The sequence below is a fragment of the Astatotilapia calliptera genome, chromosome 16 (genome assembly GCF_964374335.1).
Source record: "Astatotilapia calliptera chromosome 16, fAstCal68.1, whole genome shotgun sequence".
NCBI lineage: Eukaryota > Metazoa > Chordata > Actinopteri > Cichliformes > Cichlidae > Astatotilapia > Astatotilapia calliptera.
This window is the reverse complement of record NC_137437.1, coordinates 30,123,601-30,148,600: the sequence shown is the minus strand read 5'-3', so window position 1 is coordinate 30,148,600 and position 25,000 is coordinate 30,123,601. Positions and strand designations below refer to the sequence as shown.

General features: G+C 38.3%; 2 protein-coding genes and 2 long non-coding RNA genes across 6 annotated transcripts in view; 2 read left to right on the top strand and 2 right to left on the bottom strand.

The window, feature by feature from the left end:
* Positions 1–25,000, top strand: part of LOC113007388 (inactive dipeptidyl peptidase 10) — a 434,773-nt gene that overhangs the window by 239,670 nt on the left and 170,103 nt on the right. The window lies entirely within an intron of this gene.
* Positions 5,634–15,074, bottom strand: LOC145419363 (uncharacterized). Of its 2 annotated transcripts, XM_080291163.1 has the most exons (5): positions 11,310–15,074; positions 9,362–11,149; positions 9,040–9,177; positions 8,728–8,950; positions 5,634–8,609 (listed from the first exon to the last, which is right to left on the bottom strand). In XM_080291163.1, the coding sequence occupies exons 1-2, from the start codon at positions 14,904–14,906 to the stop codon at positions 11,039–11,041; spliced, it is 3,708 nt and encodes a 1,235-aa protein (XP_080147289.1). In that variant the 5' UTR covers positions 14,907–15,074; the 3' UTR covers positions 5,634–8,609; positions 8,728–8,950; positions 9,040–9,177; positions 9,362–11,038. The 2 variants fall into 2 exon arrangements, with proteins under 2 accessions (XP_080147289.1, XP_080147290.1); XM_080291164.1 differs by lacking the exon at positions 8,728–8,950 and having other exon boundaries at positions 5,634–8,070.
* LOC145421209 (uncharacterized) lies at positions 17,274–19,873 on the top strand. The gene is made up of 2 exons (XR_013902516.1): positions 17,274–17,780; positions 18,578–19,873. It is a non-coding gene; the product is annotated as an uncharacterized LOC145421209 (long non-coding RNA).
* Positions 19,209–25,000, bottom strand: part of LOC145421206 (uncharacterized) — a 6,775-nt gene continuing 983 nt past the window's right edge. Inside the window, exons 1-4 of the long non-coding RNA XR_013902512.1 lie at positions 24,057–25,000; positions 23,069–23,100; positions 21,924–21,950; positions 19,209–19,351 (exon numbers count right to left, since the gene is read on the bottom strand). The exon at positions 24,057–25,000 is cut by the window's right edge and continues 983 nt beyond it. This is a non-coding gene — a long non-coding RNA (uncharacterized LOC145421206). The remainder of the gene's footprint in view (positions 19,352–21,923; positions 21,951–23,068; positions 23,101–24,056) is intronic.

Here is a 25,000-nt window from a genome sequence, read left to right as displayed (position 1 = left end):
GAATGAGATCATCCCATTAAAAGGCTTTCTCTCTCTCTCTCTCTCTCTCTCTCTCTCTCTGTCACACACAGACACACACACACACACAGGGAGAGAGAAGTAAGTTTCTAGGTCAGCCTGGGAGCTGCTGAATTTGAATCCACCAATCAGAGTGCCTGTTTACGTTTTCCCGCCAAAAGAGGTGCACCTTTTTACACACGCAGGCACAGAGAGGCACAGGATTATTGCAGCCTACTTTTCATAGTGACGACTCCCCTCAAACAAATGACCATAATTTCCTAACCGTAGGGGCTAGAGCGGTCATTCTTACACCGTTTTGTTCAGAAGAGATGGGGGAATCTTCCAGTGTTAACAATTTATCATTAAAATATGAATTATTAAAGATATTTGACTTGTAATGCAGCATAACTGAGTAGAGCGAAGCAAAAACTGCCTTGACTTGCCCTCAAACAACGGTTTGTAACTTGAAATCTGTTTGGAGTATCGATATCATTCTTTCACCGTAAGAGACAGCAGGCTTTGGTGAACAATCATGGAAATTTTCAGGTCGCTGTGGAAATCCAACAAAAAGTTATGACGAGAGAAAAAAGTGGTTCATTTCCAGACTTTGAAATCTGAAGAAATCTGAGCGAAGGACGAATTTCCTACCCTCAAACAAGTCCAACTCATTTCAGAACGGTAATAGGTGAGAAAGAAATTCTTGAATTGTGAGCGTCAGGAGTGTCTGAAGATATACCGGGACAAGCCTCATGTCTTAACTTTGCTTCGTTAAGGAGATATGACGATTCGAATATGCCTCTCATTACAGAAATGCAGCGGTGATTTTGAACAAGCTCTCCATTGACTTTATATGGACAGTTTTCTGACCTTGTGTTAGTCTGAGGAGATTTGCGAAAGTTCTATGAATACCACAACAATGATAGTGACATTTTCTGAAAGCCAGCAAAAATGCCTACGTTTTGATGTATAATTTGTGGAAGTTGAGTGAAAATTGAGCAAGTAGCAGGAAGTTGTTCGGACATGAAGAGAAGACTGCAAAAGCTTCAGTGACACACTGGAAGCCAAGAGCATAGCAACCATAACAACGCATGTATTTTGTGAAAAATCACAATTTTGCAACTCAAAACTTTAAGAGGCATAAAAGTAAAACAGTAAAAGATTTGAAAAAGCTGAATCATACCTGAATAGCCCAATAATTTGTGAACATTTTAAAGTTTGAATGGTTGTTCTAGGTGAAAGTATGAGGAAGTAGTTAAGTTTCAAAAACAAGCAAAATTTAGCAGAATTTTGGAAGATTTCCATTCATTTCAATGGGACAAATTAAAGGAAAAAAGTGGAATATTTTAAAAAGTATAATAGTTAAAAATAGCAAAAATCATAGCAGAAATTAGCAAAAATAGTTGAATAGTTTAAAATTTGAACGGTGAAAATCGGCTGAAAATTGTGGAAGTAGTTTAACGGCGAAAAGTGTACGGAAACACCCAGAATAATAATAATAATAATAATAATAATAAAGAATAAAGAGAAACAGGAACTCTATAGTGTGGATGCTTAAAGCATCCACACAATAACTAGAAAAATTTGCATTTCCTGCGAAAATGCAGTGTGGATGCTTAAAGCTGAAGCTGTATGCAAAAACTAGCTGAAAAAGCTGAAAAGTTGCAGAAATTGTAAAAACTTTGCAGAAGCAAAAGAAGTTTGCTAAAATGGAATAACTTAGCAGAACTGCAATATCTTAGAGGAAACATAATACTTGGCAGAAATACAATAGCATAGCAGAATTTAGCAGAAATATTGTAACTTACCAGAAACATGATAACTTCTCAAAAATACAAGAATTTAGGAGAAATAGTATAAGATAACAGAAAGAATATATTTAGCCAAAAATACTTAAACATTACAGAAACACTATGATTTAGAAAAATAGTACAACAGAGCAGAAATATTGTGATTTACCAGAGACACTGTGATGAACTATGAATATTGTAATTTTAAATTAAGACTATGTTTTAGCACAAATATTATAATTTGGCAGAAATACTATAATTTAGCACAAATACTATAAAAAGCAGAAATACTATAATTTAGCAGAAATACTATATTAAGCACAAACCCTATAAAAAGCAGAAATACTGTACTATGATTTGGTAGAAAAAACTATAATTAATCAGAAATACTATATTTGGCAGAAATACGGTATTTGGCACAAATCTTATAAAATAGCAGAAATAGTATGATTTAGCACAATAGTAATAACTTAAACAGAAAAATTGGAAAAGCAAAAATGGACAGCTGAAGAAATGATGAACATGTTGAAGGTCCCTCAACTATACTTGTTAAATGAAAAAAATCAGCAAAAAAATCTATAACAGCCACACAATCACAAATATGTACACATAAGAAAACACACATGCACAGAGAGACACACACACAAGATCCAATTCAGTCAACCAGTCTAAATATATTGAATTTGAATCTTAGAATGAGATCATCCCATTAAAAGCCTTTCTCTCTCTCTCTCTCTCTCTCTGTCACACACACACACACACACACACACACACACACACACACACACACACACACACACAGGGAGAGAAAAGTGAGTTTGTAGGTCAGCCTGGGAGCTGCTGAATTTGAATCCACCAATCAGAGAGCCTGTGCACTCTTTCCCTCCAAAACAGGTGCATCCTTTTTACACACGCAGCACAGAGAGACACAGGATCATTGCAGTCTATTTCTCATAATGACGACTCCCCTCAAACAAATGACCATAATTTCCTAACCGTAGGAGCTAGAACGGTCATTCTTACACCGTTTTGTTCAGAAGAGATGGGGGAATCTTCAAGTGTTTACAATTTATCATTAAAATATGAATTTTTAGAGATATATGACACCGATGACTTGTTGACTTAGAAGCCACGAATTCCCCAATATGCAAATTAGAATACCTGGGGCCCACATACATGATTGGCTGGCTGGGAAGCTGTGCAGGCCCTGATTTGTGGATTTGAATTCCTCAGCCCTCAGATATGATTGGCTGGCTTAGAAGCCATGAAGTCCCCAATATGCAAATTTGAATGCCTCAGGACACATATATGATTGGCTGGGAAACCGTGCAGGACCTGATTTGAAAATTTGAATGTCTAAGTCCTCACAGAGGATTGGCTGCCTGGGGACCAGGCAGAAATATATAGAGATACTATGATTAAGCATAAATACTACATTTAGTAGAAATACTATGTTTTAGCACAAATCCTATAAAAAGCAGAAATACTATAATTTAGCAGAAATACTATATTAAGCACAAGTCCTATAAAAAGCAGAAATACTATATTAAGCACAAATTCTATAAAAAGCAGAAATACTATATTAAGCACAAATCCTATAAAAAGCAGAAATACTATATTAAGCACAAATCCTATTAAAAGCAGAAATACTATATTAAGCACAAATCTTATAAAATAGCAGAAACAGTATGATTTAGCACAATAGTAATAAGTTAAACAGAAAAATTGGAAAAGCAAAATGGACAGCTGAAAAAATGCTGAACATGCTGAGGGTCCCTCAAATATACTTGTTAAATGAAAAAAATTAGCAAAAAAATCTATAACAGCCACACAATCACAAATATGTACACATAAGGAAACACACATGCACAGAGAGACACACTACCAAGATCAAATTCAGTCACCCAGTCTAAATATATTAAATTAGAATCTTAGAATGAGATCATCCCATTAAAAGGCTTTCTCTCTCTCTCTCTCTCTCTCTCTCTCTCTCTCTCTCTCTCTCTCTCTGTCACACACAGACACACACACACACACAGACACACAGGGAGAGAGAAGTAAGTTTCTAGGTCAGCCTGGGAGCTGCTGAATTTGAATCCACCAATCAGAGTGCCTGTTTACGTTTTCCCGCCAAAAGAGGTGCACCTTTTTACACACGCAGGCACAGAGAGGCACAGGATTATTGCAGCCTACTTTTCATAGTGACGACTCCCCTCAAACAAATGACCATAATTTCCTAACCGTAGGGGCTAGAGCGGTCATTCTTACACCGTTTTGTTCAGAAGAGATGGGGGAATCTTCCAGTGTTAACAATTTATCATTAAAATATGAATTATTAAAGATATTTGACTTGTAATGCACCATAACTGAGTAGAGCGAAGCAAAAACTGCCTTGACTTGCCCTCAAACAACGGTTTGTAACTTGAAATCTGTTTGGAGTATCGATATCATTCTTTCACCGTAAGAGACAGCAGGCTTTGGTGAACAATCATGGAAATTTTCAGGTCGCTGTGGAAATCCAACAAAAAGTTATGACGAGAGAAAAAAGTGGTTCATTTCCACAGTTTGAAATCTGAAGAAATCTGAGCGAAGGACGAATTTCCTACCCTCAAACAAGTCCAACTCATTTCAGAACGGTAATAGGTGAGAAAGAAATTCTTGAATTGTGAGCGTCAGGAGTGTCTGAAGATATACCGGGACAAGCCTCATGTCTTAACTTTGCTTCGTTAAGGAGATATGACGATTCGAATATGCCTCTCATTACAGAAATGCAGCGGTGATTTTGAACAAGCTCTCCATTGACTTTATATGGACAGTTTTCTGACCTTGTGTTAGTCTGAGGAGATTTGCGAAAGTTCTATGAATACCACAACAATGATAGTGACATTTTCTGAAAGCCAGCAAAAATGCCTACGTTTTGATGTATAATTTGTGGAAGTTGAGTAAAAATTGAGCAAGTAGCAGGAAGTTGTTCGGACATGAAGAGAAGACTGCAAAAGCTTCAGTGACACACTGGAAGCCAAGAGCATAGCAACCATAACAACGCATGTATTTTGTGAAAAATCACAATTTTGCAACTCAAAACTTTAAGAGGCATAAAAGTAAAACAGTAAAAGATTTGAAAAAGCTGAATCATACCTGAATAGCCCAATAATTTGTGAACATTTTAAAGTTTGAATGGTTGTTCTAGGTGAAAGTATGAGGAAGTAGTTAAGTTTCAAAAACAAGCAAAATTTAGCAGAATTTTGGAAGATTTCCATTCATTTCAATGGGACAAATTAAAGGAAAAAAGTGGAATATTTTAAAAAGTATAATAGTTAAAAATAGCAAAAATCATAGCAGAAATTAGCAAAAATAGTTGAATAGTTTAAAATTTGAACGGTGAAAATCGGCTGAAAATTGTGGAAGTAGTTTAACGGCGAAAAGTGTACGGAAACACCCAGAATAATAATAATAATAATAATAATAATAATAATAAAGAATAAAGAGAAACAGGAACTCTATAGTGTGGATGCTTAAAGCATCCACACAATAAAGAATAAAGAGAAACAGGAACTCTATAGTGTGGATGCTTAAAGCATCCACACAATAATAATAATAACTAGAAAAATTTGCATTTCCTGCGAAAATGCAGTGTGGATGCTTAAAGCTGAAGCTGTATGCAAAAAGTAGCTGAAAAAGCTGAAAAGTTGCAGAAATTGTAAAAACTTTGCAGAAGCAAAGGAACTTTGCTAAAATGGAATAACTTAGCAGAACTGCAATCACTTAGAGGAAACTGTAAAGCTGAAGCTGTCTGCTGAAAATAGTTGAAAATAGCTGAAGAAGCTGAAGAAATCAAAGTCAGTGTTTAAAAAGTTGTTGAAATTTTAATAACTTTGCAGAAGAACATCAAGTTAGCAAAAATGTAATAACTTAGCAGAAATGCAATAACTTAGAAGAAACATAACAATTCAGCAGAAATGTTGTAGTTTACCAGAAGCTACAACTTAGCAGAAATGTAATAATTTATTAAAAAATTAATAACTTGGCAGAAATATTACAACTTACCAGAACTGCTATAATTTTGCAGAAATGTAATTATTAGGAAAAAAATGTATACAGATAACAGCTGAAAACGATGACGTAACCTCAAAGTTACTTGTTTAACTGTGAAAAATGACCAGAAACATTAGAAAAGAAAGAAAACCAATTCAATTCAATTTATATAGCAACAAATCACAACAAAAGTCGCCTTAAGGCGCTTCATAGATACAGAGAAAAACCCAACAATCATATGACATATGACCCCCTATGAGCAAGCACTTTGGCGACAGTGGGAAGGAAAAACTCCCTTTTAACAGGAAGAAACCTCCAGCAGAACCAGGCTCAGGGAGGGGCGGCCATCTGCTGCGACCGGTTGGGGTGAGAGAAGGAAGACAGGAATACCAGCCAGCAGATAAACTGATGTGAAACAAAACCAAGGTAAAATTGCAGAATTTACACAGTTGGTGAAAGGTAAAAATGGCAACAAAAAAACCCCAAACAAACAAACAAAAAAAAACAAACAAACAACATTTAGTTAATAAGTGCACAAGATGATTCGATGATAAATATGGTACCAATCTACAAAATACTGTCGAAATGAAGTCCACATTGTGATATATTTCAGGTGTGGAGAGTCACAGAGCTAAACAATCGATGTGCATATTTAAAGAATCAAATAAAGAACATTGTTGTGGAATAAATTACAGTGAATAATAATCACTGCCCTGCGTTAGAGAGTGACTTATGATGATGTATTAATTGGCTTAACTTTACCTCTAACAGCTTTTCACATAGTGCTGTGACCAGGGTGAAATCCATCATAAAGTAACTGTAAACAGTAGAACCATTAGCATGAATGTTATGGTTCTACTCTGATCAAAACTCAAGTCAGCTGTGTGACCTGATATAAAATGATAAAGAGGAACACATATAAATGACCTTTATGAACTTTTCAAAATGACTTTATATGTCTGACCCATTATCTATATATATTAGAGCAGATGTGGAAAACCACTGTTAGACCTACTCTATACTAACACAAACACAGTCAAAAATTCATTGCTAGTGTGACATGTGGTCCTTTTTGCCTTTGACCAATGATATGCTGGTTACTTGGACCAGTTTAGTATTTGCTGTCACAGAGGAATGTTAACCATAAATCCAAAAGACAAAACTGAAAAAATATGTTAATTGCAAACATGTTTTTGCTTAGTAAGAGGATTGAAATTACATGGAAACTGTCACCTTAAAGCCTCATTGTAAATATCATCACAAACAGATGTTTTCCACACGGTTAACAAAGCTCCACCACATCCAATCACTGCATATAAATCTAAAAGAAAACAACAACAAATAAAATGTAATTAACACAAGTGAAGTCTAAGGAGCTTGGAAAGAAAAGCGTCTGGACTTCTTTGAGTTCCTTGAAGACGTTTCACCTCTCATCCGAGAAGCTTCTTCAGTTCTAAGGGTCAATGGTGGAGAGTCCCAGATTTAAACCCAGTGGGAGTTTCCCCCCAAAGAGGGACAAAGAACCCCCTGATGATCCTCTACCTAATCACATGAGCCAAGGTGTGAAAGTGGGTGTGGGTCCCAATCAGCCAGGGTTTCGGGTGAGCTCATTGTGAAACCTGGCCCCACCCTATCATGTGATTTCCCGAGGTCAGGAAATCACCCACGCCCACTCCCAGGATGTGAGTGGACGTTACGGTGTCTGGGGAGGGAACTCAAAACTGGATTATAGATGGCAGACAGTTGGTGTCGTAAACCACCGCCTCTGTTTAAAGATGGTCGCTCACAGTGGACGTAAATGGCTTCTTTCACTCCTCCATCTGTCCAAAATGTGAACATTGGCATCCTCAAAGACTGACCTTTGTCCTTTAGATGCAGATGAACTGCTGAGTCTTGTCCCGTGGAGGTGGCTCTTCTATGTTGTGCCATGTGCTTGTGAAGTGGCTGTTTGGTCTCTCCGATGTAGAAGTCTGGGCATTCCTCGCTGCACTGTACAGCGTACACCACATTGTTAAGTTTGTGTTTAGGAGTTTTGTCTTTCGGGTGAACCAGTTTCTGTCTGAGTGTGTTACTGGGTCTGAAGTACACTGGGATGTCGTATTTGGAGAAAACTCTCCTGAGTTTTTCTGATACACCGGCTACATAGGGGATGACAATGTTGTTGTGTCTGTCTTTCTTATCCTCCCTCGCTGGTGTCTGATGTTCTTTTCTGTGAAGCTGGAATGCAGGCACACTGGACGAGCTTATTCTAAAAAATGTGTGTCCTAATTACTCCAAGTTTGTGTTCCAGAGGGTGATGGGAGTCAAAGAGGAGGTACTGGTCCGTGTGTGTGGGCTTCCGGTAAACTTCGATGTTGAGTTTGCCGTTCTCTTCAATGTGCACAGCGCAGTCCAGGAAAAGCAAACAGTCGTCCTTTGTGTCTTCCCTGGTGAACTTGATGTTTTTATCCACAGCGTTGATGTGCGCAGTGAAGGATTCCACTTTTTGCCTTTTGATTTTGACCCAGGTGTCATCTACATATCTGTACCAGTGGCTGGGTACTCTTCCTTTGAAAGAGCCAAGAGCCTTCCTTTCCACTTCCTCCATGTAAAGGTTGGCTACAACAGGTGACACAGGGGAACCCATGGCACAGCCATGTTTTTGTCTGTAGAAACCCTCGTTGTATTTGAAATATGTAGTGGTGAGGCAGAGGTCTAACAGTGTGCACATCTGATCGGGTGTGAAGTTGGTCCTGTCTTCCAAGGAGCTGTCTTCTTGCAGTCGTTTTCTGACAGTCTCCACTGCCTCTGTAGTGGGTATGCAAGTGAAGAGAGAGACTACATCAAAGGACATCATGAGAACCTTCACAGACATGACACAAGGGAAGACTTTTGATTTAATAACTAAGCTTAAAACAAGTGTTACCTTTGAATATTTGTGGGAAAAATCTGATGCTACCCCAAGAATACAAAGCCACACTGGAAATGATGACAGGCTTGCAGCCCTCTGTCTTCCTGGAGTGAGGTGCCCGATCAGTAGAAGTGAATTGACAGAAGTCAGTGTCTGTAAGAGTGGCCAAACACTGATACTCTGTCCACTTGCGTAGAGTCTAAGAAGCTGGAATGCAGGCACACTGGACGAGCTTGTTCTAAAAAATACAGAAAAAGGAACATTTTTTTTGTCTGTAGAAACCCTAAAAACTACAAATAAGTTATACAATGAACAATATTGAAATACCTTATAGGTGCTGCAGGCCACATAACCAGAATCCAGAGCAATCTCACACTCACATGATGGTGAGGAAAGACATGAGCTCTGCAATGAGGTTTGAAGGCCTCAGTTGGGACACGGAAGAACTCAGAAGACAAGCAATACCTGCACAGAGAGACAGAGTAGAAAAAGCATAGATTTGTAATCCATAATGTGAATTAAAACTCAAAAAGTGTCAACAAGTATAATCATTTGAGTGTGGAATTATTTATGCAATAAACAGGATTTTAATTAATTAATTGAATTAAAAACACTGACATTTTTTTTTATCAAAGATAAAGAATGATACCTCTCTCTGCTCTGAGGATCACTGAGCATCTCTGACAGGAAATACAGTTTCCTCAGTATGAGTCATCATTGATGGTCTCAGAGGTGTGTAGTGTGGTAGCATGATGATGGTCTCCAGATCAGGCAGGAGGTCAGGTGATGGGTGTGTCATCTTCTCCATTGAAGACACACTGGTATGGCAATTCATAACACAGCAGTCTCCTTGTGGCATGTAGTTATCTGTGCAGTCCAGCACTGATGGATCAGGTTTGGCTCAGCAGTTCATGAAGATGGTGTCTGAAAAAATATATCTAACAAAACACGTGCTTATAACACCACCCACCCAGCTCAGCCCCCAAGTGTCTATGTAATGCTGGTATGGGGTGTCGGTTACTAAGTCTAATTAGTGCATCAGAAAGCGGGGGCTACACCTAAAGCCCACACTTTTTGATGTCTTTGTTTATTAGCAGCTTTTTCCAGCTGCTCAGAGAATTCTGACTTGGCCTTTATCCACCCAAACCCAAACCCACCCGGATAAAGGCCAAGTCAAACTCACACACCATACCAGCATTACATAGACACTTGGGGGCTGATCTGGGTGGGTGGTGTTAAACTGTAGTCGGGAACTTTCAGAAAACTATCCATTTACTTCTAAATCAGTTTTTATACATATTCTGTAAGCTGTACTAATGTTTTTCTCTACATAATGTATCATTATAGACATCTCTGGTAGCCTAAAGATAGTTTATAACTTTTGACATTTTTTACCTGTAAAACATGATAAGCAAAACCTCATTCATCACAAAAACTTTTGATTCTACAAAAGCTACTATAATCAAGAAAATATAATTGTCTGTATTTATTCATGTGAGCCATAATAAATACCTGCATTTATGTGGGATTTATTTATTTACTATTTCATATTTTCAAGCCCTTGGAGGGGAAGATCTCGTTTGTTGAGCTACATACGTCACAGTAAAAAGATTTAGTCATTTAAAACATGAGAATAAAAGAAATGATGTTGGTTTAATAAATGTTGCAGCACATTTCAGATCAGAGGTGCATGATAGCAGATGTTCTCTGCTCTGCATGAAGTTCAGCAATGATTTGGTGAAATGATTAATAACATTGCAATAAGAAAGGGTCTTCTGACAGACAGAGTAGGGAAGACCCTTTTTTCAATGAAAAATCTTTTTCATGCTCTACAATCAGTAAACTCTGTAACAAACATGATCTGTAATTGTTTCAAAACTCACCAGACGACTTCATGATTGGCTCGAGGACAGGACACAAAAGACAGGGTTGTGGTAACTGTAATATGATCTCAGAACACCTGAATACAGACATTTCTGTGGCTGAGAAATAAAAATGAGGTCAAGCAGGGTGTTCTTGTCTGTAGTGGCAGAAGTGATCAGCTGTGAATACCCTCTCGACTGAAACTGCTCCAGAATCTGTTTTCTTCCACTCTGCAACTGGTTCTCATTAAAATCTCCACACACAATGATTGGGTGACAGTCCATTATTTCAAGTGAATCTAAAAGACTTACCAGGTTTTGCATGAATGGTGTCAAACTGTAGTCAGGGGGTCTGTACACAACAGCAATGAGTGCAGGGAATGGAGCCTGAACCTTCAACACTAAAAACTCAAGATCAGTGACATTATGCAGATACTGTTTTACCTGAACCTGAAAATGATTCCTCAAATACACAACAACTCCCCCACCACTTCTGCTGGCCATGTGAGGAAAGTTTGTGTAGGACACATGTCTGTTGCGTTTGAACATGGTGTAGCCGTCCAAATGAAGACTGTCTGCAACAAAGGAGCCTTGAAGGTGAGACTCAGTGAGACACAAAACATCTGCTAAACATATTTCATGATGACTCTTGATGTCACTGATGTGAGATGGCAAACCCTCTGTATTGTGATGGATCAGTGTAAGAGTGTCAAGTCTGCTGGCTGTTTCTCTGACCTGAAGAAGAGGCATCATTTCTTCAACACTGGCTTGTCTCATGGTTTGGAGCGCTGCAGTTACCTCGGGATTGGCGTAAATCTTTTTCTCATCCAAGTCCTGCAAATAGAGTCCACTGAGAGACGTCACCCTGCTGAGAGCAACGTAAGCCATACCTGGTTCAAAAATGTTCTTCATTGAAACTACAGCTGTCTGTGTTGTAAGACCCTGAGTTTTGTGAATTGTGCAAGCGAATGCTAGCTTTACAGGAAACTGTCTGCGTACTGCTCCTTTAAACTTCAGACTCTCCTCTGCTCTCTCAATGTAAACCAGATCATCAGAAGCTGCATTAGCACTGCGGTTGTGTCTCATAGGCTGCCGGTTGTCCATCCTGAGCCCCAGTTTAATTATGTGTCCATCATTTTCAGATCTCACCACCTTTACCAGTATACCAAAAGCACCGTTGACTAAACCGTTTAGTGTGTCCAAGTTTCTGGTCAGCATGACTCGAGCTCCTTCAGCAACATTCAGAGTGTCAGGTAAATCATTTCGCCCACCTGTAAATGGTTTGTCTCTTCGTTCCATTCTGCCTGTACATTTATCCTTCTGGAAATCGTCTGCATTGATGATTATGATGTTTGAATGAAGCTTCTTCAGGGTATCTGTGTTGTGGGATTCCACATTCTTGTTGGTGGCATAAATGTGTAAGACCTCAGTTGGACATTCTTCTGGTGCAGTCACAGCCTGTGACAACAAATCTCTGTCGCACTGAGAAAGCTCATCTGTCTTTTCTTTGACTCTAATCCTGTTCAGCATCTCTGCAAAGGCCACATCATCTTTCTGACGCATGATCTCGGTTAGAGTGATCATCTGAAAATGCTCCTGCCATAGGTCAATCTGTTCTGGATCGTAAACACAGAGAGGTTTAGACTGTCGCACTGGTGGCAGCTGGTAAAAATCTCCAACAGCTAAAACTGACATTCCACCAAAAGGTCTCTGAGTGCCTTTGATTTGTTTCAGTCTTGCATCCACATAAGCAAAAAGGGGTTTTGAAACCATTGAAATTTCATCAATAACAATAATTTCAGCATTCATCAGCTCAGATCTGACTTCATCCAGTTGGTTACCAAGTCCTTGAATGGGTGGTTTCAGACTCCTGGGTAGTTTCAGTAGAGAATGTAACGTAGAGCCACTGATAGAAAAAGCTGCTGTACCGGTAAATGAAGTCAGTAAAACAGTTGGATTTGATATGTCAGCTTCTTCTGCATTAGCAGGCAGTCTGCTCAGGATCTTTGATGCTTCAGAATGAATACACTTAATCAGATGTGACTTTCCAGTTCCTGCACCACCGTTGATATAGAAGAAAAATGGATCTGGGTTCAAACCACAAACTCGCTGAATACACCAGTCTCTTATGGCATAGAACACGCAGGCCTGCTTCTGGTTCAGATTCTGATACATTACACGTACCACGGCTGGATCTACTGCAGGTTGTTCTCTGACGGCTCTGATCTTTGTTACAGCATCAGACTGACGACTGTAGTCGGGAACATTCTCCTGTTCGTTCTCATCATCAGAATGTCTCTCAGGAAGATTCTCATCGCATTGCAGCCTCACAACTTCAGATTCAGGAGCCAGATTACACCATTCATCAATCACAACATCCCTATTTTGTTCAAACTCTTCCAGTGCACTCTCAATATCCTCAGAGTTCTTCTCATACTTGTCTTTATTTCTTTTCACAACCCTTTTCACAGACTCACTGTGGTCTGAACATGGAAGTCGTACAAAACCTGAGTTGTAGAAGGACTGATAGGTTTGGAACCCTTGTGGTTTCAGTTCCTGCTCTGATCTGTGTGGAAGGTAAAGTCTCAACAGTCGACCATAATATTGCTCAGGATCTTTTTCCTGTGAACAGTGGTAATATCTGATTATAGCTGGTTTATCATTTTTTCGCCTTTGTACAAATCCAAGCTGGTTTAGAAGAGGAAGCACATCTTTTCCTTCATTTGGACCACTCACCAACCTGCACAAGGCAGCAAAATCAGCCAGTGACATTTCCTCATATTCTGGGGTCTCAGGTCTGCATTTGTATTTATCACTCAAACTTGTCATCCAAATATTACAACTGTCGTGTGTTGTGCTTTCCAGGAAGCTCATGGGCCGACTCATTTTTACTGGGTTATCATCTGTTGGTACAAATACAACACTGCGGGAACATTTTTTCATTTTTAGGCCACAGACTCGAGTCACACACTCCTGTGCGCTGATCTCTCTCTTTTTTGAGTAAGCTTGCATCACAGCTCTCATTTCATCACATTCATTGACGGTGTTCTTATCAGAGTTGTCAATAACTGTCTTCAGGTATTCAGAGAGGCCAGATTCTTTCTTTGTTATATATTTACAGAGGTATTCTATACATGAATAGGCATTCAAAATGAATGAGACATCTAAATTAGAGTTCCAGGCTTCAAGCAGGTCTGGGTTGTAATTGTTGATCCAACACTCATTTGGGTCACGTTTCAGAATCAGAGCTGTTTTCTTGTTTATGTCTTGGAGGCATTGTTCATACTCATTCATTGTTAAGTTGCATCGTGACAGAATCTGCTCTATGGTGAGGGAAGCAGCTTCAGGTTCCTTCAGCAGGTTCAACAAAGGTCTGAGTTTGGCTTTTGCAGCTTCAGTGTCTGAATCCTCATCCTGTCTCACAATCATTGTTCTTGTGGCTGGTGGTTTTGGAAACCCAAATCTACAACCAGAGTTCACACTCTTAAAGCATGTCTTTGTGTGGTTTTTGCTGTGCTTTTGTAGCTCAGTGACTTTTTTGTGCAGTTCAGGTTGTTTTTCTGGATCAGGGAGTTGAGCTGAGATGTATCTGTCCACAAAGTCACAGACAGTTTGGTCATCATCCACATCTGCTTCTACCTTTTCTCGAATCCACAGCAACATGTGTATATGTGGACTACCTCTGTGCTGGAACTCAACTCTGTAAAAGTAATCAATGATCTCACCAAGGGGCTGTGCAGGAGAAAAAAGCAAATCTCTGAACAAAGCCTCAACACGTTTATCAAACATTCGCATGGTGGTTACTGGATTTGATCTTAGAATTTCACACTTTTCTGACCAGTCCAGGGCTTCAAAATCAACCTCTTCACCTTGCTGTCTCTTTATTGCTTGAATCACTTCAGGCCATCTCATCTCAGCAGCAGAGAAAGTGACAAAGAACTGAGGTGTTCCTATTTGGCGAACCATGCTGAATAGATCTCTGGTAGTTTTCTGCCAGTAAGCTGGAGTTCCTCTGAGTGGCTGCATAAATCTGATTGCATCTTTATTTCTTACCAGCTTCTCTACTTCTGTCTTACTTTGTAACATTCCTGATGTGATTTTGCGTCCATCTTTGGTCATAGTTTTACCTTTCCTTAGCTGTATTGTCATGCTGGAATTAGCCAAATGTATTTCAGTGACAAACTGTGAGAAAAACAAGTAATTTGTGTCTTTAGCAAATCTTGCATCAATGTTGAAAAGCCTTGACTTGAAGTAAGCACTTGGTGTGAGCTTGAGACGTCTCTTTTCATCCAGTGTATTCTGACCAGTAGGAAACTGCACAGGAAATGCCATGGCTTCCAAATGAGGAGTTCTGAAGAAGCTAACAGGATTGTTTCTTTCTGCAGGAGCCACACAATATGTGTTATCAGTGAAACAGAGAATCTCTTCTGAAATGTCTACAGGCTGCAGACAACTTTCTAGAGCAAAACCTCCATTGCTCAAATCACTTTCTGGTTCATCTGGATTTTGTTCCTCTGGTTGTTCATCACAGGATTGCATATTAATATCTTGGTCACTTTGAGACTCACTTTCGCACAAAAGGGCATCTTTTTCATAGTTGTCAATTTCCATTAAATCTGCTTCATTATAATCATCACTTGCCATGCTGGCTTCATCACTGCTGTCATCATCAGGTAACGTTGGATCACAAAGCAATGCATCATCTCTGATAATAATATCTGTGTACTGTGGATGAATTTGTTTCAGTTTACGCAGAGCTTGAATGAGTTTAGACCAGGTGACAGTCTGGAACAGCTGATGGCCTTTGTAGCACAGTCGTCTTTTCAGCTTTATCCTCATGATCTGTGATTGGCTTCTGATCCTCGGTAAACTGTCAACTGTTTGTTGGACCTCAGATGGTACACACACCACATTACCACGTATAAGTCTCTGTCTCCCCTTTGGAAGAGGAATAATCTTAGCAAATGGTATGCATTTGGCAATCAGATGTCTCTCCAGAATGTTGAGATCACAAAGTTCAGCTGGAATATCCTGCAGTTCTAAACCATTAACAGCAGCAAGCCTGGGCATGCATCCACTTTTGAGGGAACTGTGACATGTGTGACAGATATACTCTTTTTTTCTCTCAACAGGAAAGCTGCAGTGATCATGACATGCTTCATCACACACATGAACATATTTACCAGTTAGACACTGATGAGCTACAGTCTGGTGTTTTGAGTAATTTTGTCTTTTGCAGATTTTCACCTGATTAGGAAAAGAAGCTTTTAGACAAACAGTACAAACATAAGATGGTGCTGACTTAATGTTTGATCTGAAACGAGATATGGCCTCATTCATTAAAGTGTTCTCTGGATGACACTGTAAAGTCTCAGCTGGTCGATGCATCTGGCGATATTTCCGTTTTATATTCATTGCACATCTGATATTATGCATCTGTCTGAAAGAAAAACCATTCCAATATTTTACTCTCATTCGTTCTCTCATATTGTCCTTGTGTTGTTGCTGAAATCGTCTCTCTTCTCCATAACGCTTAGTCATGTAAGATAGTTTTTTCTTTTTAAATTCTTCACTTTCTTTATATAGGTTATATACATATGACCTCATGTAAGCTTTATGTTTTTCTCTGAATTCAGCACAAGTTCTGTATATTCTTCTTATACGCTCTTTCTGCTTATCTCTGAATATGGGAGACTCTCTATATGTTCTTGTTACACGTTCCTTCTGCTTTTCTCTGAATATGGGAGACTCTCTATATGTTCTTGTTACACGTTCCTTCTGCTTTTCTCTGAATATGGGAGACTCTCTATATGTTCTTGTTACACGTTCCTTCTGCTTTTCTCTGAATATGGGAGACTCTCTATATGTTCTTGTTACACGTTCCTTCTGCTTTTCTCTGAATATGGGAGACTCTCTATATGTTCTTGTTACACGTTCCTTCTGCTTTTCTCTGAATATGGGAGACTCTCTATATGTTCTTGTTATACGTTCCTTCTGCTTTTCTCTGAATAGGGGATTGTCTTTATATGTCCTTATGACACATTCTCTTTTTCTCTCTCTAATTTTAGCACTTTCTCTATACATCTTTCTAAAATGTTCTCTCTGTTTCTCCTTATAGGTAGCATTTAATTTATACAGTTCATTTTTGTACATGCTCTTTTTCTGTCTGTGATCAGGATCATTACACTTCTTAGTTGAGTTTTTTTTCTTTGTCTTGAAGCTTTCATCAAACCTGTACATCTGCCTTTCTTTCGTCTTCTGATTTTCCTTTCTCTGTGGTAGCTTTTGTTGGGTCAATAATCTTCTCCTCATTTTTTGCCTTTCATGTTTACTATATTTCAGCAGTTTATCTGAGAGTTCCTCTGTTATCTTAGTTGAACTGGAGGCACTGTTTGAATCATTCTGAGGAACAGAATCTGATGTTACCTGAGTGTCTCTTACAGAAGATGCAGATGTTTCTTTTTCTAAATACTCAGAAGGAAGATGGTTGTTTTCAGTAGCAGCTGTCTCATTTGAATAATCCACTCTGGATGATGTCACTTCAGTCGTTAAAGTGTCTCTCACAGTCTTCTGTGTCTGGTCAGTAGATCTTTGGGAGTTTATTTCATGAACGGCTTCATTTAAAGCTGGTGCTGTAACAGTTGTAGCTGTTTGTCTGTATTCGGTGGTTTGATTAGCATCTGTTTGGTCAGCAGCGTTTTCACTGTGAAACTCGATGGGCTGTAGTTCATAAGTACAGCTTGGTGCGATGCTAAACATTCTGTACAAACGTTTGATCCTGTCAATCATGTCATTAAGACGTGTGAATTTCAACATAACTGCAGTTCCACCACTTACACTTAGCGACAATGGCATACCAGTAGACTTACGTGGGTGAGGGTCAAAATATGCATATTCACCTGAAGTCAGCCTGCTAACAGCGATGACTGTTCCTCCCATGACTAGCAAAGCATAGCGAACGTCTGAAGCCAAACACTGTAATCCCTGTTCAAGGCTCGGAAAGTGATCTGTACCATCAAATGTGCCGTAATGAGCAAACTGAGACATGTCGACTTGATACTCGTGTGTGCGGCTGGTAACAACTGAGGGAAGTTCATCGCAGGCTAGAAACACACTGTTCACAAACCTCAGTCTGGCATCTGAATAGACGGCATGGCCTTTGTCCAACACACGGTTTAGATCTGCTCTGGTAATAAATTCATCCTCGTGTAAGAATGACAGGAAAACCAAACTGTTAGCCATGCATTGCTGATTCCGGTACTTTCCATACCTAGGAGCGGCCTGGCTTCGGGAAGCACAGACGCTACTCACTCGTGGACTTTCACTGTTTGTAACCTGTACATGAGACTGTCCTGGAGCTTGTCCATCATGCTGTGTTTGTACAGTTAGCTGGGGTTTAGTCTGGATTACCTGCATAACTTCAGGCTCTGGGACAGACACTGAGGGAACACTTCTTTTTACCACATCTGCATAAGACACTGTGGCTGTCTCTCCATCATGCTGTGTTTGTACAGTTAGCTGGGGTTTAGTCTGGATTACCTGCATAACTCCAGGCTCTGGGACAGACACTGAGGGAACACTTCTCTTTACCACATCTGCATAAGACACTGTGGCTGTCTGAACACTGCTCTGCACTTCTGTGCTGGGAAAAGCTGAAACACACACCTTTACCTGCTCACTGCTCTGAGAAACATTCACCTGTTCTTTCTGCTTTTGCCATCTAAGCTTCTGGGACTGCGACCTTTGACTTTTTCTTGGCATTTTGCTGAAGTACAATCTGGAGCTTATATGTGGTTATACACAAATATAAACAAAACTGAACCTTGAAACACAGAAAAACTTATAACTCCTTAAGTTACTGTTAAATCTGAGAAATGTACTATTATACTATAAAATGTTTTTATGAATAGATGAATAGATGTTAAAAAGCTGATTTGTACTCCAAACTCAAAATAAAGGAAATTCAAAGTTCTCTGGAAACAATTTGGTCCGTTTTATTGTAGCTCTTTTAGAAACGGGGTTTCTTCAGCTGGATGTTCTGCAGCAGTCAGGAAACAGGAAGTCTGGGTCCTCAGGCACTTCTCGATGACAATACTGACTGAATACTTACACTGAGTGACAAAATGGGTTTGTCCTTAAATAATAGTACTATAAACTTGCAGTCAAATGTTATAGCCAATGAAACAGACTAACAGACTGGATCTGATTTATTATTTATCTGAATGTATGTATTACAAAATAACCAGATTATCTTATTACAAATGAACTTATAAAAAGGTGATATTTTATACAATTGATCAAAGTAAGCCAAACTAGCAGTCCAAACTAAAGCCTAATGGAAAATTAAAATGACAAATGTAGGGCTGTGTAAGTAGTTTCTACTATAAGTTCTACTGTACTGTAATTCTACTACTGTATATTCAACTTGTAATTTAAAGCAAAATGACTGAATGTGAGAGAGCTTAATGACAGGAAAGAAAGAGCAGTGAGAGCAGAGATCTCTCAGAATTCTGTAACAGATAGATCAAGTTCTGGTAACTTGGATTTCTGAAAATTGGATTCTGAAAAGATTCTCAAAACTTGGATTCTCAAATTAGATAGAGCAGTAGAGATAGAGGGATACAAGATGGAATGGCTTTCAAATTAGATAGAGCAGTAGGGATAGAGGGATACAAGATAGAATGGCTTTCAAATTAGATAGAGTTGGGAGAGTGATAGGATAGACAGAATTGCTTATAATGATAGAGAGAGAGAGAGGATCTTCTGCAGCAGGTCACCTGTAAGACACAAAAGGCATGGAATTAGTCATATTTCCAACATGCTTGGATTTACCATATTCTTCAGACTATATGGCATACCTAAAATCCTGTCATTATCTCAAAAACATACAATGTGCCTAGCGTATCGATTCTGGTTATGCTTACTGACCTCAAACGGGATTTCTGTGGTACACAGCGCTCAAAATTCTGTCAAATATTTTAGTAAGACTTCGTAAGCTACAAAGCTGCGCTGCTTGATGTATTGTCAGAGCATTATGGCTACCATAGTCAGGACCCTCGCAGAGTAATTCGTACGGTGCTTCAACATAACATTATGGTGTGTGTACAAGGACCTGGCACGTGCTAAGAGACATGCTTATGAAGCAGATTTCAAACTGATCAACCCATGAAGAGTTTGATGGATTTGTGGATGAGGAATGAACTGAAAAAGTGAGTGTATTGTTCTGTATTTTATGTGTTACAACTGAACAGTGTTGAGAGTTGTTTGTGAATGACTTGAATAAAGTTTGACTTATCTGACTGTTTGTTTGGCTTAATCTGCCTTAAAAACAGGCTTGTTTATTGACATTATGCCTTATAATCTCAAAAATACAATACATGTAGGGCTTTAAATACTAAAGACTTCTACAGTAAATTATTGGACTGAACAGAATGACAATGTTTAACAAATGATGGTGGAACTGTTATAAGGACATTTTTACGTTCTATTAAAACAATAAACTAAGTCTATAAACTCAAACTAAGACGTGCTGCTACAGTAACTTACTGTAAATATTAAATGGTCCAACAAAACCAACACACTGAGGTTACAGCACAGTTTCAGGTCACTCTGTATGAATTTTGGCAAAATGAGAAATTTGGAGACAGCTAGTTTCTACATATTTCAGTCACATTTGGGGCATGTTTGATGCACAGCAATAAGCACTACACTAAATCTATAATAAACTTATCATAGCTGATATAAAGGCCTAATTAGCAAAATTTAGTATGATGATCATTTCTTTGTAGATCATTTCATGATAAAAAGAACAGAAGTGAGTGCTGTATCTGAGCTGTTGCATGTAAGATCTTTGCTGGACATTCCCACATTTCTTAAACAAACAAACAAACAAACATGACTTTCAGACAGTTCATCTTTTGTAAATTAGGCCAGGATTATTTTCAAAAAACAGCCTTGATAAAAATATCAGGCCACTATAAAATGTCTTATGTTTATGTTTTCATCCCACCTATACTTTGCAAGTCATTATGACAAATTACAAAAAGCAGTTTTTAGGCAGTGATTTAAGGGAAGAAGCTTTTGAAATCCACAATGCCCTACCACCAGTGGTCTCAAACTCTGGTCCTTAAGGCCTGGTGTCCAGAAACTTTTCTATGTGTCCCTGTTGCAACACACCTGAATAACATTAGTAGGTCATTAGCAAAACTCTACAGAACCTGACTGCATGCTGAGGTGGTAATTCAGGAATTTGATTCATGTTATAGCAGCTCATGAGTGAATGAACATGATGCAATGAAAGTACTTTTAGAAGTACATTTTTCCAAACACTTAAATTACTTACATTTGAGTAGTCTTAGGGGATGCCACTTCAGCACACAGTCAAATTCTATACTCTCACTAATGACCTACAAATGTTATTCAGGTGTTTTGTAAACAGGGACACGTGGAAAAGCTTCAGGACACCGGCACTTGAAGAGTGGAGTTTGAGACCCCTGTCCTATGTGAATATTTAATTGTCCCTAAACTGCTAGTCGTGAGCTGCTCTAATGTGAAACAAACACATATAGTTCTGTAAAGGTTTACAAAGAGACTACTAAGGATCTGGAGACCTCAGAAAACAGAAACCCTCCCAGATGTTGTAGCTGAACATGCAAAAACAAGTTGCCTAATAATATCTCGATGATAACCAAGAGCTGTGCTGACTAACTGCACTAAACTGAATCATCTATAGTGAGAGAAAAACACCAGCATTAAAGTCAAACATGGTGCTGTTACTGTGATGTCCCAGAGTTCCTTTACTACTTCAGGACCTACATCAACTCATCAGGTCCTGGGCTTAAGTTTAATCACACTTAGGATCTGAAGCACACAAGCAAGTCCAATTGAATGAATGAAACAAAACACTTGGTGTAAACGAATCAGTCTGGACTTTAATGAAATTAAGATACTTGGCATGACTTGAAAACCCTATATTGGGCCTTAATTAAGACTTTTTTCTTTTCTTTTTTTGCCTGTCCTGTTTGGATCTAATTATGACAATTCTGAAATTATAGTGGACCAAAATCAACCAGTGATGTAAACCAGTCATTACCAGTTACTGTAAATGCTTGATGGTAATTGTTGCTATCAGGGCATCCACAGCTGGGTATTAGAGACCAACATGTTTTTACATTAGACCAGGTTGTTCTGGTTCAAAAATGAAATCATCACTTTAAAACTGCTTTTTGTATTTATCCAGGTCATCCTTGTTAGATGATTTGAAACATGTGAAAAAAGCATAAACAAAATAAATCTGCAAGGAAGAAAGACCTTTCTCAGCACTGTACCGCAGACAAAACCTTTACTTACCAGACTTGCGACGATCAGATCAGTATCCTAGAGAAAGGAAACAACACATCAGATCACTGTTTAATGACTTACACTGTTGAACCTCTTCGCACACAATCCAATTTACTGTGACATGAAATAACTAGTAAAATCCTCAATTTCTTCAAGCCTTTATGAACTCACTGTAGTCTAAAGAGGACAAACTTCAGTTACAGAGTCTCACATGGTGATAACATGTGTAATAAAGGCATGCATACTACAGAAGTGCAAAAAAGAGGCACCAATATTTGTTGGTACAGATTATGGCTTTTTAGCTCCATCATTTTCTATCACAAGTCAGTGCTTAATAAAGTGTGAAAAAACCACAACTGTTAGAATCAACGGAAAACCTCATTAGGTTTTAGTTCTGATCTGAATATGTAAATCCTAAAATACATGTAAATTCTGACATGTTATAGTAACAACAGTGGCACACCATTTTTGCAATTACAAAAATTATAATAAAGAGTCCTTCCATTGTACCTGTTGGCAGGAATCTTTTTGTATTTTTCAATATTTCCCTTTTATATAAAATTTTAAACACATTGTATCAAGCAAATTATTAAGAAACTGATTTAAACTTATTGTATATAAATTACACACAGGCTTTAACATACACAACATTGCCTACTCACAACTCTGGTCCTCTGAGTTTTTTATTATTGCTTAAATGTTTAACCTACCACTTCTGTTCACTCAGGCAAAAATACTTCTATAGTGGTCTGACTTTAATGTAATACATAAGCAGAATATGAGTGAAGATATAAATCAACAACTGTGGTGCTCTTAAGTGTTTAAGCTACCACTTACACTAACTCACCTAAAATGCGTTCATAGTTATGTCTGCTACGTAAATCCACAAACAAACGGAGAACACAAACAACTGTATAAAAACAGTTGTTTGTGTTCAAACATAAAAATCAGACACAAATGGCCTGTTAAACTTCAGGGACAGTCAGAGGTCATGTGTGGGGCCTTTGCTGCTACAAGGTATAAATTCTGACCATTTGATTTTGCCCATCAATAAATGGTAATGTCACAAAAACCAAACTACGTTAGGTAAGTTGCTAAACATGTTACACAGTGACAATGTCATATTACTGCAGTTACAATTGCTGCTTACTTACCAGCAAAGGCAAAACCAAAGTTCTGTTTCACTCTGTAACAAAAGAACAAAAATACAGAATCAGACAACTAAAATCAGCATCAGAGTCAATACTGCATCACAATCTGTAGTGGGAAAAAAAATCTGTTAAATTCTTTGTTTACAACAGCTTTACTATAAACACCCCATCTTCTCTTTCTGCACCTTATTAAAGATTTCTGTCTTTATTAAGGTGATGTGTCGTTTTATCAATCTGCAATAAGCCACAGAAATTCCTCATTAACGTAAAGCTCTAATACTTTGGTGCTATTACATAACACATCAGATACCACAAGCAAGGATTTGCTCGCACTGCACACTTGATCAAATGATAACATCACAGTTTCAAAGCATGCAACAATCACAAATAATACTTGATACTATAAATGCTTGATGGTAGTTCTTCGTATCAGGGCTTCCACAGCTGGGTATTAGAGACCAGCATGTTCTCACATTAGAACAGATAGCTCTGGTTTGGTTTTCTCTGCTTCATACGTGAAATCATCACTTTAAAATGCTTTTTTGTATTTATTCATATCATCCCTGTTAGATGATTTGAAACATGTGACAAAAAAGCATGAACAAAATAAATCTGCAAGGAAGAAAGACTTTTCCCAGCACTGTACCTCAGACAAAATGAACTCACTTTAGTCTAAAGAGGGCAAAATTTAATTGCAGAGTCTCAAATGGCCTTAACATGTGTAATAAAAACAATAATTACTACAGAAATGCTTTGATAAGCCTTTAAAATTAGACATAAATGGCCTATTAAACTTCAGGGACATTTTTAGGGACACTCAGAGATCTAGTGGGGGGGGGGGCGGCTTTACTGCTTATAAATCCTAAATGTGTTTTTGCCCATGAGCAAATGGCAAGATATCACAAAAAGCCAAACTATTGTATGTAAATTGCTAAAAATGTTACACAATCCCAATTTCATATTGCTTCAGTTACAATCACTGTTTACTTACCAGCAAAGGCAAAACCAAGCTTCTAGTTCACTCTGTGTAACAAAAGACAAAGAACAAAAATACAGGATCAGAAAACTCAAATCAGCATCAATACTGCATGACTCTCTGTTGTCAAAAAGATTCACTAAACTTCTTTGTTTACTACAGCTGGAATACAAACAACAACTCTCCTCTGTTTTCTTTGGTCTACATCTCATTTAAGATTGCAAAACACTCATACATGAAAAACTGCACGACATATTTTTAAGGCTTTAATATTTGAGGTGGTCTGCATTCAAATTCTACTTCCTAAAATATTACCAACTGCACATAGTATCATTAAATATGCTGTAGTTTTAAAATAAATATCTATGTACCATACTAATAATAATATACTGCCATATTTTATTTATGTGAAGGTGGGCTGTTGTTTATTTCATTAATTTCCCACAAAGTGAGAATTTAAACTGTGCTGCAGATTTAGGTTGGCAAAAACAAGCCTTTGTTAAACAGTTCTTAAAAATTAAAGTCTACATATTAGGAGTTCTTATTATTCTTGGGCTATGTCCACACGTACTTTTGAAAATGGAGATTTTTCTATGCGTTTGCACCTTTCGTCCACACTTAAACGGCGTTTTCGGTCACTGAAAAACTAAAAACGCTTGCCAGGATATTTTTGAAAACTCCGTTTTTGCATTTATGTGTGGACAGGGACACGGAGAAAACGCAGCGCCTTTTTTGCCGTCACACTGTGCGCCACGTTATTGTTTCAGTGAAATGCATTTCTACAATACGGTTACTGTTAATTGTTCTCTCTGCAGTGTTTAAATGCTTACATATGCGCACACAGTTACTGTCCCCCCACAGATATGACTCGGTTCTGCTTCTATGCCCCATCTTTGTTTGCCATTTCCCACCGAGGCTTCTAGACTTCTGATTGGCCAACATTTCTACACGGTTAGGAA

Bases quoted from the DNA above. Each gene is read 5' to 3' on its own strand.
- LOC145419363 (XM_080291163.1), bottom strand. From the start codon at position 14,906: ATGGCATTTCCTGTGCAGTTTCCTACTGGTCAGAATACACTGGATGAA. The intron at 11,150-11,309 runs GTCAGAGAAACA...CCTTTGTTGCAG, and splicing joins AAATGATGCCTCTTCTTCAG to ACAGTCTTCATTTGGACGGC.